The sequence below is a fragment of the Carassius gibelio genome, chromosome B2, assembly GCF_023724105.1.
Source record: "Carassius gibelio isolate Cgi1373 ecotype wild population from Czech Republic chromosome B2, carGib1.2-hapl.c, whole genome shotgun sequence".
In the NCBI taxonomy this organism is placed as follows: domain Eukaryota; kingdom Metazoa; phylum Chordata; class Actinopteri; order Cypriniformes; family Cyprinidae; genus Carassius; species Carassius gibelio.
This window is the reverse complement of record NC_068397.1, coordinates 8,523,174-8,535,446: the sequence shown is the minus strand read 5'-3', so window position 1 is coordinate 8,535,446 and position 12,273 is coordinate 8,523,174. Positions and strand designations below refer to the sequence as shown.

The 12,273-nt window shown below is 36.9% G+C and overlaps 1 protein-coding gene across 16 annotated transcripts in view; it reads left to right on the top strand.

Annotated features, from left to right (window-relative positions):
* The first annotated feature begins 1,114 nt into the window (after positions 1–1,114).
* Positions 1,115–12,273, top strand: part of dlg1b (discs large MAGUK scaffold protein 1b) — a 147,264-nt gene continuing 136,105 nt past the window's right edge. For 6 of the 16 annotated variants that reach the window (XM_052547410.1, XM_052547409.1, XM_052547420.1 and 3 more), the window contains exons 1-2: positions 1,145–1,829; positions 2,208–2,339. In XM_052547410.1, coding sequence (XP_052403370.1) covers positions 1,811–1,829; positions 2,208–2,339 — 151 coding nt within the window. In that variant the 5' untranslated portion in view covers positions 1,145–1,810. Of the gene's footprint in view, positions 1,830–2,207; positions 2,340–12,273 lie in introns of all 16 variants that reach the window. The other 10 variants (XM_052547412.1, XM_052547407.1, XM_052547422.1 and 7 more) reach the window with 8 other exon arrangements.

The following is a 12,273-nucleotide window of genomic DNA, read 5'->3' as shown; positions in this document are numbered from 1 at the left end:
TAAAGGCAAAATCTAATTAAATACTCATAGCAAATCAACAATGTTCATAAGATACAATGCAAACCTGACTGCTCTTGTATACTGTGGCAAGGAGGAGGTAGCCTCTTCAAGATCAGAGAGGATCATTCATAAAACATGACCATCTAAAAATAAAATCCTCTTTTTACCATGACTACTTTCCAATCTGGGCCACTGCTTTGGTTGTTTGTGTCGATATATGTGAGATTTGATATATTTGAACCATATAAGAGGCTGATTCATTGTGAGTGTTTGTGGTGTCAGACAAACCTTTATTTATTTTTTTGGATAGAAAAACATTACTATGTGAGAAAATGAAGACATTGCATCACTGTTGATTTTTTTTATGCATGCACCTTTTAGCAACAAATGCACAAAATATTGCAATATTTGTATTTTAAAATATAGTCAAATCAAGTCAAGTCACCTTTATTTATATAGCGTTTTTTTAACAAAAAGAATTGCCTCAAAGCAACGGAACAACATTAATTAGGAAAACTGTGTCAATAATGCAAAATGACAGTTAAAGGCATTTCATCATTGAATTAAGTATTCTATAGTAAATTACACACTGGATATATATATATATATATATATATATATATATATATATATATATATATATATATATATATACATACAGACAGACAGACAGACAGACAGACAGATAGATAGATAGATAGATAGATAGATAGATAGATGATCGAATAAATATATTTTGATATAAATATACCAACACCAAAATAGTTCTACCCTATAGGGTTGGGCATTAAACTCCTGGATTAACACAGGGAACTTTGTGCAGCCGTATCTCAAGATCAGGTTCTGAGTGGCTTTACATAATGCCCCCTCAGTTGAGCTTTCTTGGTGGCGGATTGGTAAATCAAAGCCTAATCATACTCGTGAATGCTTCATTTGGACTGAAAGACAAAGTCTAGGCATAGCAATGTTAAATCAGTCCCGCATTAACTTGTAAGAGCCCATTTCCTCATATGGACCTTTGTTTATACAACTTGCCTGCCTAAGATAGCGAGTCTCCTTTAAGATAGTGTCAAGTCTCACCTTCCCAACCCTGAGCGGAAAGGTAGCTCAGTCCCATGATTGGGCGGTCAAGGGTAGGGTCTATAATCACGTGACATACTTCCAACCCTGGGACGCCATTTTGGAGGAAAGTTTGGAATTTCTGACACATAGGAAGAAAAAAAAGAGGAGGAGATAACGAAAGAAGTTTGACGTTTAGGAAAACAATCCTTATTGCGCCGAAGGCGAAGAAGAATGTAGCAAACTGCGGACGTGAGGATTTGAATCGCTTGTGTTCACACTGAGCCCTTGCAAGCAAACGGCAGGGAGGTGTATATTTGCAGTTTGGGGAGTTTTTGGAAGCCCTCCTGCAACTGGCGGCGACATATGTTCAGTTTTTCCCCCGCAGACGCGGAGCAGATTGGCGGTGGAGGCTGAGTCGTAGCGTCTGTGTGTCTTTTGAATGGAAGCGCAGGGCTGTCAGTAGAGTAACGTTAGCTCAATTCTGTGGTGTCGCGCGACTGTCAGGTTGAAGAAGTGCAGCTCTCGCTCTACTCTAAAGACCCAACGGCTCATTTTCATATCAGCCTGAAGCGTCCCCATGTTTACCGGATAAACATTTGAGTTTCATGCCAACTGCGTCTGACTTACTCCTCGTAGACACTCTGGACGGACTCGTGTAAGGGAGAGGAGCGTTTTAATAGCGCGTGTATTGTTAATTTCTAACGCGAGCTCTGCTGGATTTGTTATCGTGCAAGAGCTCCGGCGAAACATGCCAGTAAGGAAAAAAGGTGAGATAAACGTGAGGAAACTAATTAAAACTAGGATATAAATTCTACTTTTACACAGCCTGACATTGTAATTGGTAACTCACTATTACTTGCTTGCTTATGTTGCTTATCTCAACTTATCTCAACAATTTCACTGTAAATTTTAAATATATTGTCGTTTACGAGGCTTTATCTCAAGGTAACTGAACATAAACTTTTTAGTCATTAAGTTTTTTTTTGTTTCCGTCCAGTCAACACCACATAGGTTAAACAGTAAAGTCTTATTTAAGCTTTATTTACACAAGACGTCAAACGTAGAAATCAGTTTTAGATATTTCGCCTTATGCTGTTTGCTGCAGTATCGTGTTATTATGTAAACTTTCTGTCTGCCCTGTATAGATGCACAGAGGGCTCTTTTACTGCTGGAGGATTACCGGTCAAAACTCAGTAACACTGAAGACAGACAGCTGAGAAACTCCATCCAGAGAGTCATTGACATCTTCCAGAGTAACCTCTTCCAAGCGCTAATAGGTACTACAATGTGTCATTCAGCACTGCCCTAGTAATAATGAAAGTACTGTGTCATGCTGTGAGAGCTACTATTTATCCCCATGAGTTGCTTGAAATATCTATTTATCTATCTTTCTAATGTTACTTTCAATTAAATTTTTACATATAGGGTGAATGACTAAACTCTGTTGTAAGCACTGTAGGAAATAATCAGTATCAGTTTTACAATCTTGGGGTGTTCAGTCTGTGGAGGTTGTGACATTTTCTCTCTAAAGTTTTGGTGGGTGATTGTCGTTACACAGAGGTGTTGAGTAGTAAAAGCCAGTCATGGCTATGTGTTACTCAAGCTATACTGACATTTAATTACCATTGGCGCTTTCAGAGGGGCGAGAACTTCTAAAATCTAGGTGACCATGATACTAAAGCATTTAACTTTGTTTCTTGACTTTAACAGCTTTCGTGTCTATTCATATATTTTCTAAAGAGTAGCCTACCTGCAGCACTGTGCTGTCAGTGGTAAATTTGGAATAAATACTTTGAAGCTGTATAACGAAATCTTATCTGAATTGTTTGATTGAGGAGCCACAATATAGTGTTTCTTAGTTCTCTTAGGCCAGCCATTGCAAACTAGGTGAGAAAGGCAACCACGAGGAATGCTGAACAGCCTGTTTGACTGGCCATGTGCCAGTGACTCTCTGTTTTTGGCCCTCAAGGTGTGGAGGCTTCCTGTAATAACTTCATCCTCTGCTTCCTATTCTTTAGAAAGAAAAAAACTGGAAGCTTTTGCTTGAGTGGCTAAAAGGGAAGAGTGTTAGTTAACGTATGCTTAGTTAAATTTTTTAGATTTGTCTACTGAAATAGTCAAAAACGTGTTTTAGGTAAGCTTAGACTGGTAAGCTTCCTCATTGTGAATGATTTCAATGATGTGTCTTGCTTCAGTTTTAAAAGCCTGTTTGTAATGTACTTGGTTAGTAAAAAGCAGAAAAACGTAGTAGTAGATGAGGGAATGTAACTGATATTTTAATTGCGTATCACAAGACGACAGGCTGTAAATATTTACTTCCATTGTCCAGGCCGAAGTGCTGCGCAGTAATGTTATGTGTGTCTCAGCACTGTTCTCAGAAAACCATCTTACTCTGAGCAGCCATGATGAATGTTTGTGCTCAGCATTGCTAAATTCACACACCATACATGTGTAATCACTCTCATGCGTCATTCAGGTTCACACAGTCGCATGTAGAAATCCCTCTTCTCATATATGTCCAACATGCACGTGTTCTTAAGAGCGCCACTAATGAAAAATGCATTGGAGTGACCGTTTCCAATTTGACTTTTATTCAGATATGTATTCTAAAGGACAAACAAAATGTAATCCGTCTGTTGACATGATTACCCTAGTCCTAATCTGTAGGCTGATGATTTATGCTGGTTTCTCAGAGAGAGCATCGCTGCAGACTCGGTGCATGTATCTCAACGATTAGAACCTTAAGATCCCTCCCTTGATGCTAGAGAAGAAGAGTTAACCAGAGCAGGGCAGGTCTCCTCTAGCATGAAAAATGTGGGTCACAAGATAGACCAGGTTTACCCTTGACAGAACCCACCTGCCTCATGAGTTCCTTGGTAATTGTTTTGAAAATGAGACTAAAGGGTCAGTGACATTATCTTAAGTAGATAATGGCCAGGTTTTATTCACACACAGAAGAACCTTTTTTAAAAAGCTCTTAGTGCTTCGTAAAGAGCTGGAGTGGTGAATTTGATATCACACAGGCAGGCCGATATCTTTTCCCAATCTTTATTCAGAGGTCCTGTCTGAAACAGAATATGTAATGGATTAAAATCTCTTCCTCAAGTAGATAGAAAACATCTCCTAAAGCACATTGTAATCATTTTGGCGAGCATCAAGCCAGCTAAAAAGAAAATAAATATATATTTTATTTTATAGTTTTTAATTATTTCCTCATGTGCTGATTGTGGTGTTGTAAATGGTTATAATTTCCAAAGTTGGTCATCGCAACCATTTTATTAATTATCTACAGAAACCATTAGCATTCCAAAGTCTCTAAATGAGCCAGCAGATAATGAAGACGTGTCTGAGTTAAAAACATTTGGCAGGCTTGGTGAACTGTGGAAATTCTATCCTGTGGTTGCAGAGGTCTGTTAATCGGATGTCAATACAGCACTCTGTTTAAGGGCTGCCTTACCACAGATCTCATTCCGGAGGGAAAAAAGTGAACATGAGACTCCAAGAAACCTAGGAATCGGCTGATAGTTACACCTGTGTTTTGACTGGCTCAACAGAGAGGGTTCGTCTCAGATACACTTGAACCGTCATCTCCACTATGGAACATAGCAAATACAACCGATTTAAGGAAATTAACCCTTTTTTTTTTTAAATTCAGTCTTGTTAAACTTTAGTTGTGAAAGATCATAGTTCTAATGGCTAATAGTTCTAATCTAGTTCTAATAGTTGTAAATTCTAATCTCTATAAGATATATGTGCAGGTCTCGACAATAAGGACTAGGGGTGCTCCTATTGATCGGCTACTGATCTCAATCTGCCGATAATTGCTTTGGGATGATTGATTGGTGGTCTCTAAAAAGGCAGATCTCATAAAACTGATCTCAAGGTGATGACGCGCCTGCCTTAAATCGTTTGATGTGACAGTCTCTGTCCAGTATGGGTGAAATAATTATAATACTTTAGGTGAGGTACAATTCATATTTCTTCATTATATAACTGATAAAGTAATTTGAAGAAGTTTGTTTCTGTGAGACATAATTTCACAAACAGCGTGAATGAATCACCGCAAGCTTTCTGTCTATCTCAAATTGCAAATGGCATCAAATCACATCGCGTCTGCTCTATAAGTGAGCTGCACACTGCACAGTTGACACAGGAATTGTCACTTGCACTATAGAGGCAATGTCGCGTCATCACTAAAGTTTATAAATTGCATTTGTTCTTTTTAATTCCTGCCAGTGTTAAATGCATACTTCCAGCGCACACACATCATAATGTCAGGCTCACATTACTTGTTTGCAGTGCGTATGTGGTGTGTATTTTTCCACATTCATATTAATGGTTTAAAGCGGTCACACTGCACACACGGTTGGGGTCTGGCAGTGCGTGTTTAGGAGTGGTGATTCTGAAACAGTGCAGAGATTGTTTCTGCACCTAATGTTTTATTTTTTTTGCTGCACTGCACGCAATGAATTAAAGTAACAGTGCATTGTTTGTTAAATTTGAACATGCATTGACACAAAAATGTAGTAATGTGAAAGTCTTGACATTTGCCAAGTATTGTAACCCATACTCTGTATTGGTGCACTGCATTTAACCCATCCAAGTGCACACACACAGCAGTGAGTAGGGAACAGACACTCAATCAAGAGGGCTCGTGGACAGCTGCGCATCCCTCTGGCTTGCAGGCAAATTTTGAGCACGTGCAGACAGTGCGCGTACAATAGCACACGCACGAGGTGAATGATGAGACAAAAGTGGCACTGCGTGTCAAGCTTGACCGCATTTTGAAAGCTGTGCGGACGCAAGACGGAATGGAGCACGGAATGTGAAGTATACCTGGGTCTGGCCTTAAAGCAGCCTCCTTAACGCACACCTTAAATTCAAATGCAACGTTTTTGCATTCGAATGTGGATTTTTATTTTAAATTCGACAAATATTCGAAATTCTAATTTTTTTGACAGCCCTACTGTGTTTCACAGTCAACACATTTAGGTTTAAAGGAAAAGAGCACTTTTAGATAAACAAGGCAATCATTTTAAAGTTCTTTATGAACCACAGGATTGATTGTAATAAAGATTTAAATGCAAAAGAAAAGGCAGTAGAAGCATTTTAACTAACAATGTTTGGATTTGAAATCAAAATAATGGATAAATGTTGTGTTTGTGGTAAACAATCATGGATCAGAAGCAGACTCCTGTGTGAAAGCACAGTTTGCTTCTGTACCACACATGTACTACATATGCAATGCAGACAGAGTATGTGTGAACCTTACTAACAGCTCACAAAATCAGGCTTGTGCTGTGTAAGGTATTGTGCAACAATTACATGATTAGTAGTAGTAGTAGTAGTAGTGGTAGTAGTATACTTTATTGTCCTCAAGAGAAAAATTGTTTTTGACTACAAAATTGCTGCATGACCTACATACAATTGACAAGTAAAAAAGATAAAACAATATAAAAGATAAAATAGAAAAGAAAACCTTAAGATAAACATCTGTTAAACAGGCACACAGATACTGGTACAAAGGAGTTCTTGTATCGATTTATAGCTTATAGAGTTGGGTCCGAGTCCAACTTTGTCGAGTACGAGTCAAGATCAAGTCCACAAACATCAAGTCCAAGTCCGAGTCCGAGTCCTTAAGGGGCCGTGTTGGACTCAAGTCCGAGTTCTTAAAGGCCAAGTCCGAGTCGAGTCTGCCCGAGTCCAGAAAGTAATTAAATTAAAAAAGAGTAGCACTGCTTTGTTTACAGCGGTAACCACGGAAACGCTGTATTACTGTACCTTAAGCCTGGCTCACACTACAGGAGATTTAAAATCATAACCAATTTTTAAATCTGGTTGCAGCTAGGGCTGCACGATTCTGGATAAATTGAGAATCACGATTTTTTGATCTCATATAGAGATCACGATTCTCCTACGATTCTTTATTATTATTATTACTATTAACATTATCATTATCACAAGTATATAAATTATTTTATTTTGCAAGGATTCTTTAAATTGATCAAGTGTGACAAAGACATTTATAACAAAATATTTCTATTACACACAATTATTGTTCTTCTGAACTTTCTATCAAAGAAACCTGAAAAAAATCTACTCATCTGTTTTCAACATAATAATAATAATAATAATAATAATAATAATAATGTTTTCTTTGAACGGCAAAACAGCATTTTAGAATGATTTCTGAAGATCATGTGACACTGAAGACTGGAGTAATGATGCTGAAAATACAGCTGCACACCACAGAAATAAATTACATTTTAAAATACATTCAAGTGAAAGCAGTTATTTTAAATGGTAAATATTTCAAAACTTTACTGTTTTTGCTGTACTTTGGATCAGATAAATATAGTTTGGTGAGCAGAAGAGACTTTAAAAAAACATTACACATCTTATGGTTCAAAAACTTTTGACTGGTAGTGTATATATAATATATTTAAAACCCCAGTTTTTTTAATATTAGAATGATGAAAAAGTTGTTTAGATCACTGATTCAACGACTCACTCATAAACCTACTACACTTGTTTCATTTCTGGATGAATCAGCGTTTTTGAACGATTCTCTTGAATGAAAAATTAATTCATTGACAAATAAATTAAGACACTTGTCGCCACCTATTGGTGAAACAATGCAATCGACACAAACGTTATTTAAAGCGCAGTACTTTCAAAAGGGGATTTGTTATATTTTGATCGCTGCCATATAGACATCAATGTTTCTATTTAAACTATAAACTTTATCCCAGTATTTCTGTGATAATATAAATGACTGTAAGACAGATATAATACTGTGTAGTTGAAAAGACTGTTTGTGAAGATGTTTCTTAACCAAACATGGTAAGAGCTCTCTCTGTGTCAGCGGCAGTGCGCGCACGGATTTGAATGATCCGGTAAGACTTTGTCAAAGGTTTAACAGACTCGGGGAATCGTTGTCTTTTAGAAATGAGATCGAGAGGATGTCTGAATCGAGATTGCGATCTTTAAACGATTAATCGTGCAGCTCTAGTTGCAGCACACACAAGAATCTTATCTTATTAGCGCTTATTTTTTTCCTTACAGTTGTGATGAGTTTTTGGCATATTATACAGTCAGTTGTGTTACTACAAAATGTCAAGAAACAGTTTTCTCTATCTCCACTATCCAACAAAGCTGCACATCAGCTGTTTTAAAGTTTTGCGCATTGGCTGTGAAAGTACTGACGTAATCATATAACCATCATCATCCCGATTTAAATCCTAAATATCAAACATGTTTGATATTAATCGGGGCTGCCCCGATTTGAGTGCGAGCAGATCGGGAGGTGCGAGATTCGATCGGTGAACACCGCACATTACCAGATAATCCGTGCCGAACATCGAGGTGCTCGACAATATGTTTGCTCTGATTTTCGGGAGGGGGAAATCGGGCTAAAATCCTGTAGTGTGTGTCAGGCTTTAGACACCGCCTACTGGCAGAGAGTGAATCTGCATCTCATTCAGCCCACCTGCTGTTTCTGTTTTATACAGTTGTTTTATGTAGCATCATTTCCCAAGGTTAAAGTGAGGTTTTTCTGTTTTTGCTTCAGATTTTGAAATTATACAGTCTAATATAAATCAAACGATATAATAAATTTTTCAATAAATTTTTTTAAATGCTATGGTTGCCTCTAATTTAAAATGGCAATGAAAAATCAAGGTGCAACACAGAGTGAAGAATATGCAAATTTAATTTTATATGTGATTTTTCAATTTCTGTACCTAAACGTCTATGAACATAAAAACCTAAATCATAATTTAATTTCTATTTTGGTGCTATGCCTATATTTAACTGTGCTATTACTTGTAATTTGTTAATTTGTTCTTATATACTGGCTGTCATTTTTACTCTCTCACTCTTTAATAATGTTTATACTTTTTATTTATGTTTATTTTTTCTGTGGTATCGAAATTGAAATAGAGAATTGTAAAATGTAATTGGTATCTAAAATATAGTTGTCATATAAGCTAGAATGCAAGATAACGGATCAGTAGAAAAGTAGAAAAAATCCTTAGCGTCGATCCCTGAGTGATTGTTCCGTTGTTCATTGTGAACCTTATAAAAGGCCTAATTTTAAATTACTGTATTGTTTGATACAGCTTGTGTTTTCAAATGGTTTTAAACAGTGCACCTGGACATGTTTGGGCTGAAGATATAAAGATTTTGTGTGAAACAAGACCCTTTGTATTAACAGCAGGTTTGATGTTTCATTGTAGTACTGCTTAAATAGGCAGAGATTAAAAAAGCTAAATTTTTTTCATGCACATTGCATACTTTGCAGAGTGTGGATGGGGTCACTGAACTGACATGAATAAACAGAACCCCTCATAATGACACTGGTATTATACTAAGGGCAAAGTACAACATTCCGTATTAACCTCTTAAAGGTACAACTTGTAAGTAACCAAAACCCTAGGTTAGTGTTATATATTTTGTCCAGCTGATTACCAACAATATCTCTAATGTTTTCAACTACTTGTAAATTGTAAACAGTGACATGGGGCAGGGCAGTCGCCTGTCAATGACGTTAGTTACCCTTTGTTACCGCCTTTACTAACATAGAAACCACATGACAACAGTGTCGTGGACAAATTCGGAAGTAGTGTCTAGCGTCCAGCAAACCACTAGCTTGCTTCAAGCAGTTCCTTATTTACTTCTTCTTGCACGTTTTATGGTGGATTGTAGGGCTGGGCGATATGGAGCAAAAAATATATCTCGATATATTTTGCTATATCTCGATATGCGATATATATCTCGATATCTTTACAGGAAAAATAACCCCCCTAAAACTACTGCAAAAACAAATATGCCAAATATTACGTTTAGGGCCCTATGAAACGTCTTATTTTTTTCTTCACCATATGCTTTATTGTTACCTAATTCTGTGTTTTAGCATGTGTAATTATTTAAATGCATAAAAACAACTTAATTAGTTTAAAAAAATCTTAAAATAGCCTTATGTGAATTTTTTTTCTCTTCAGAAATTCTGTGTATTTACATTTTTCTGGTTGTCAAATGAAGGCATAAAACATTTATTTAATTTATCTTTAATTATTTAAAATTAAGCAAACTTTATTTTTTGGTAAACAAAGGGGATTTACTATTAAAAATAAAACATGGAAGAAATGTTGTGTGATTATTCCTTAAAAAAATATGTTCATTTCATTTTAATAATAGTATTAGTGAGCTATGTACATTCTGCTGAACAATAGTAAAATATTTCTGCCAAATACTTTTATTTTGACGGGTTTACCTTTACAGTTCTGTGTATGTGATACTACAGTCTATGATGAGATATGAGCTAGTTTTACTCAAATCAAATCTCTCGGTGCAGTTCTGGAGATGTTCCTCATGTGTTCACATCTTTATCAGTGATAGGAAAGACGCTGAAATCAGCGCGAGCATCACGCGCTTCCGTGTGTTTAATGAATGAAGACGCGCTTCTGCGCCATTCGTTAACACAGACACGCAGAAAATGCAGGATTCATATTTAAATAGACTTTTCCGGGTTAATATTTGCAGATATTACTCTATATCGCGATTTGATTTAAGTGCATGACCTACTTTTGATAATTCATTCAAAATTTAACAAATTCCGTGACATTCCGCGTTAAACTGTAAATACCGTTTTTATGATTGGATTCCGTCCGCGTTTTCTGCATCGCGGAAATCATTGGGCCCTACGTTAGACATCTGCCTTCTGTTCGTCCTACGCCTTAAAACCAAAGTATCTCCATATAATGGAGCCAGTTGTCCTTTTGTTTTTAGACTTTGTTTTTTAGACTAGTTCTATACACGCGAAGGGAGTGGGGACAAAAGCAAGGAGGCGAGGGCGAGCGAGCGGGGGCGAGCACAGCACAGAGAAGGCAAAGAAGCAAAGTGGCGGAATCAGAATTAAATATAAACAACATATCGATATATACGATATGTCAAAATCCATATCGTGTTTAAAAATATCTCGATATATTTTAAATATCGAGATATCGCCCACCCCTAGTGGATTGTGTTATTTATGGAACATAATTACTGTTTACCATCTGCCGCTGGTTTTGTCGATAAGGACAGCTCCCGTAAACGTTATCGTATGGGCTAACCAAATGAACCAAGAAGAGTTTGGAACAAGAGGAGAGAAAGAGCGAGGATTAAAATCGGTGTTGCATTTTCTAGATGGAAAGAGCTTCGCGACAATCTTCAACCAAAAAGAGATGCCGATCTCGCTTGTTTTACTTGACAGGTGAGTTGTTTTGATTCGTATCTTTACAGAAAACATATGTTATTATAACGATCAACAAGGTTAGTATTATGGGGCATACATGCCAAATGTGGGGCATCACATCTCTAAACCTGCGCGCGAAGGCATCTGATCCATAGTCTGATTGTGTCCTTGCATCCGTTAAATCCATGATTTATCTTTCCGTCTGATTGATGCCCGTCAGCGGTTGGGTAGAAGACAACAAATCCCATCATTTCACGCTCCTCCTTAGCATCATCAAACCATGCGATTGTTATTGTTTTGGTAGTGCGCCATCTCATGGCAGGTCCTACAACCTGTACCTTTAATAGCTGATTCTTAAACAGTGATTAAAACTCACTCATAATTGCATGCTTATTAGTAATTTGGTTCAGTCATAACTCTCTGAAGCCAGACTTTTAGCCCAAGAGAATAGATTAAAGATCAAACTTAATGCTCCTTTACTTTCTTTTATCATATGCATGTTTTGTTCTGGTTGACCAAAGGCTTGAGGATGGCCATGTTGTTGTATGTACTGCTTTTGATAGAACAAACAGATGTAATAATCTTGGAGTTAAAATTTTGATTTGTAAGATGCTTTTTAGCACATTTGAATGGGATTAGTTTTCCAGTGATGTTTGGGTTATTATTAAGTATTAATAGAGGCCATCTGCAGTTTCATACACTGATTGGGATGGGATTGGGATTTCTGTGTCTGCTGGTTGTAGCCTGTGCAGAATATACAGAACGTAATGTACTCTGGATGTTTGTGTCAAAAAACTCATTCAAATGAACAATTTGTAAATGTTATCATTAATAATTAATTACATTATGTGCATTAGAAGAGGATGAATTAAGATACCCATACCCAGTGGCCTTTCTTTGTAGCCTGTGAACAGTCAAACCTTTTTGTCAAATGGGATTCCAACAGTATGTAGACACCAACTGTTATTTTAAGT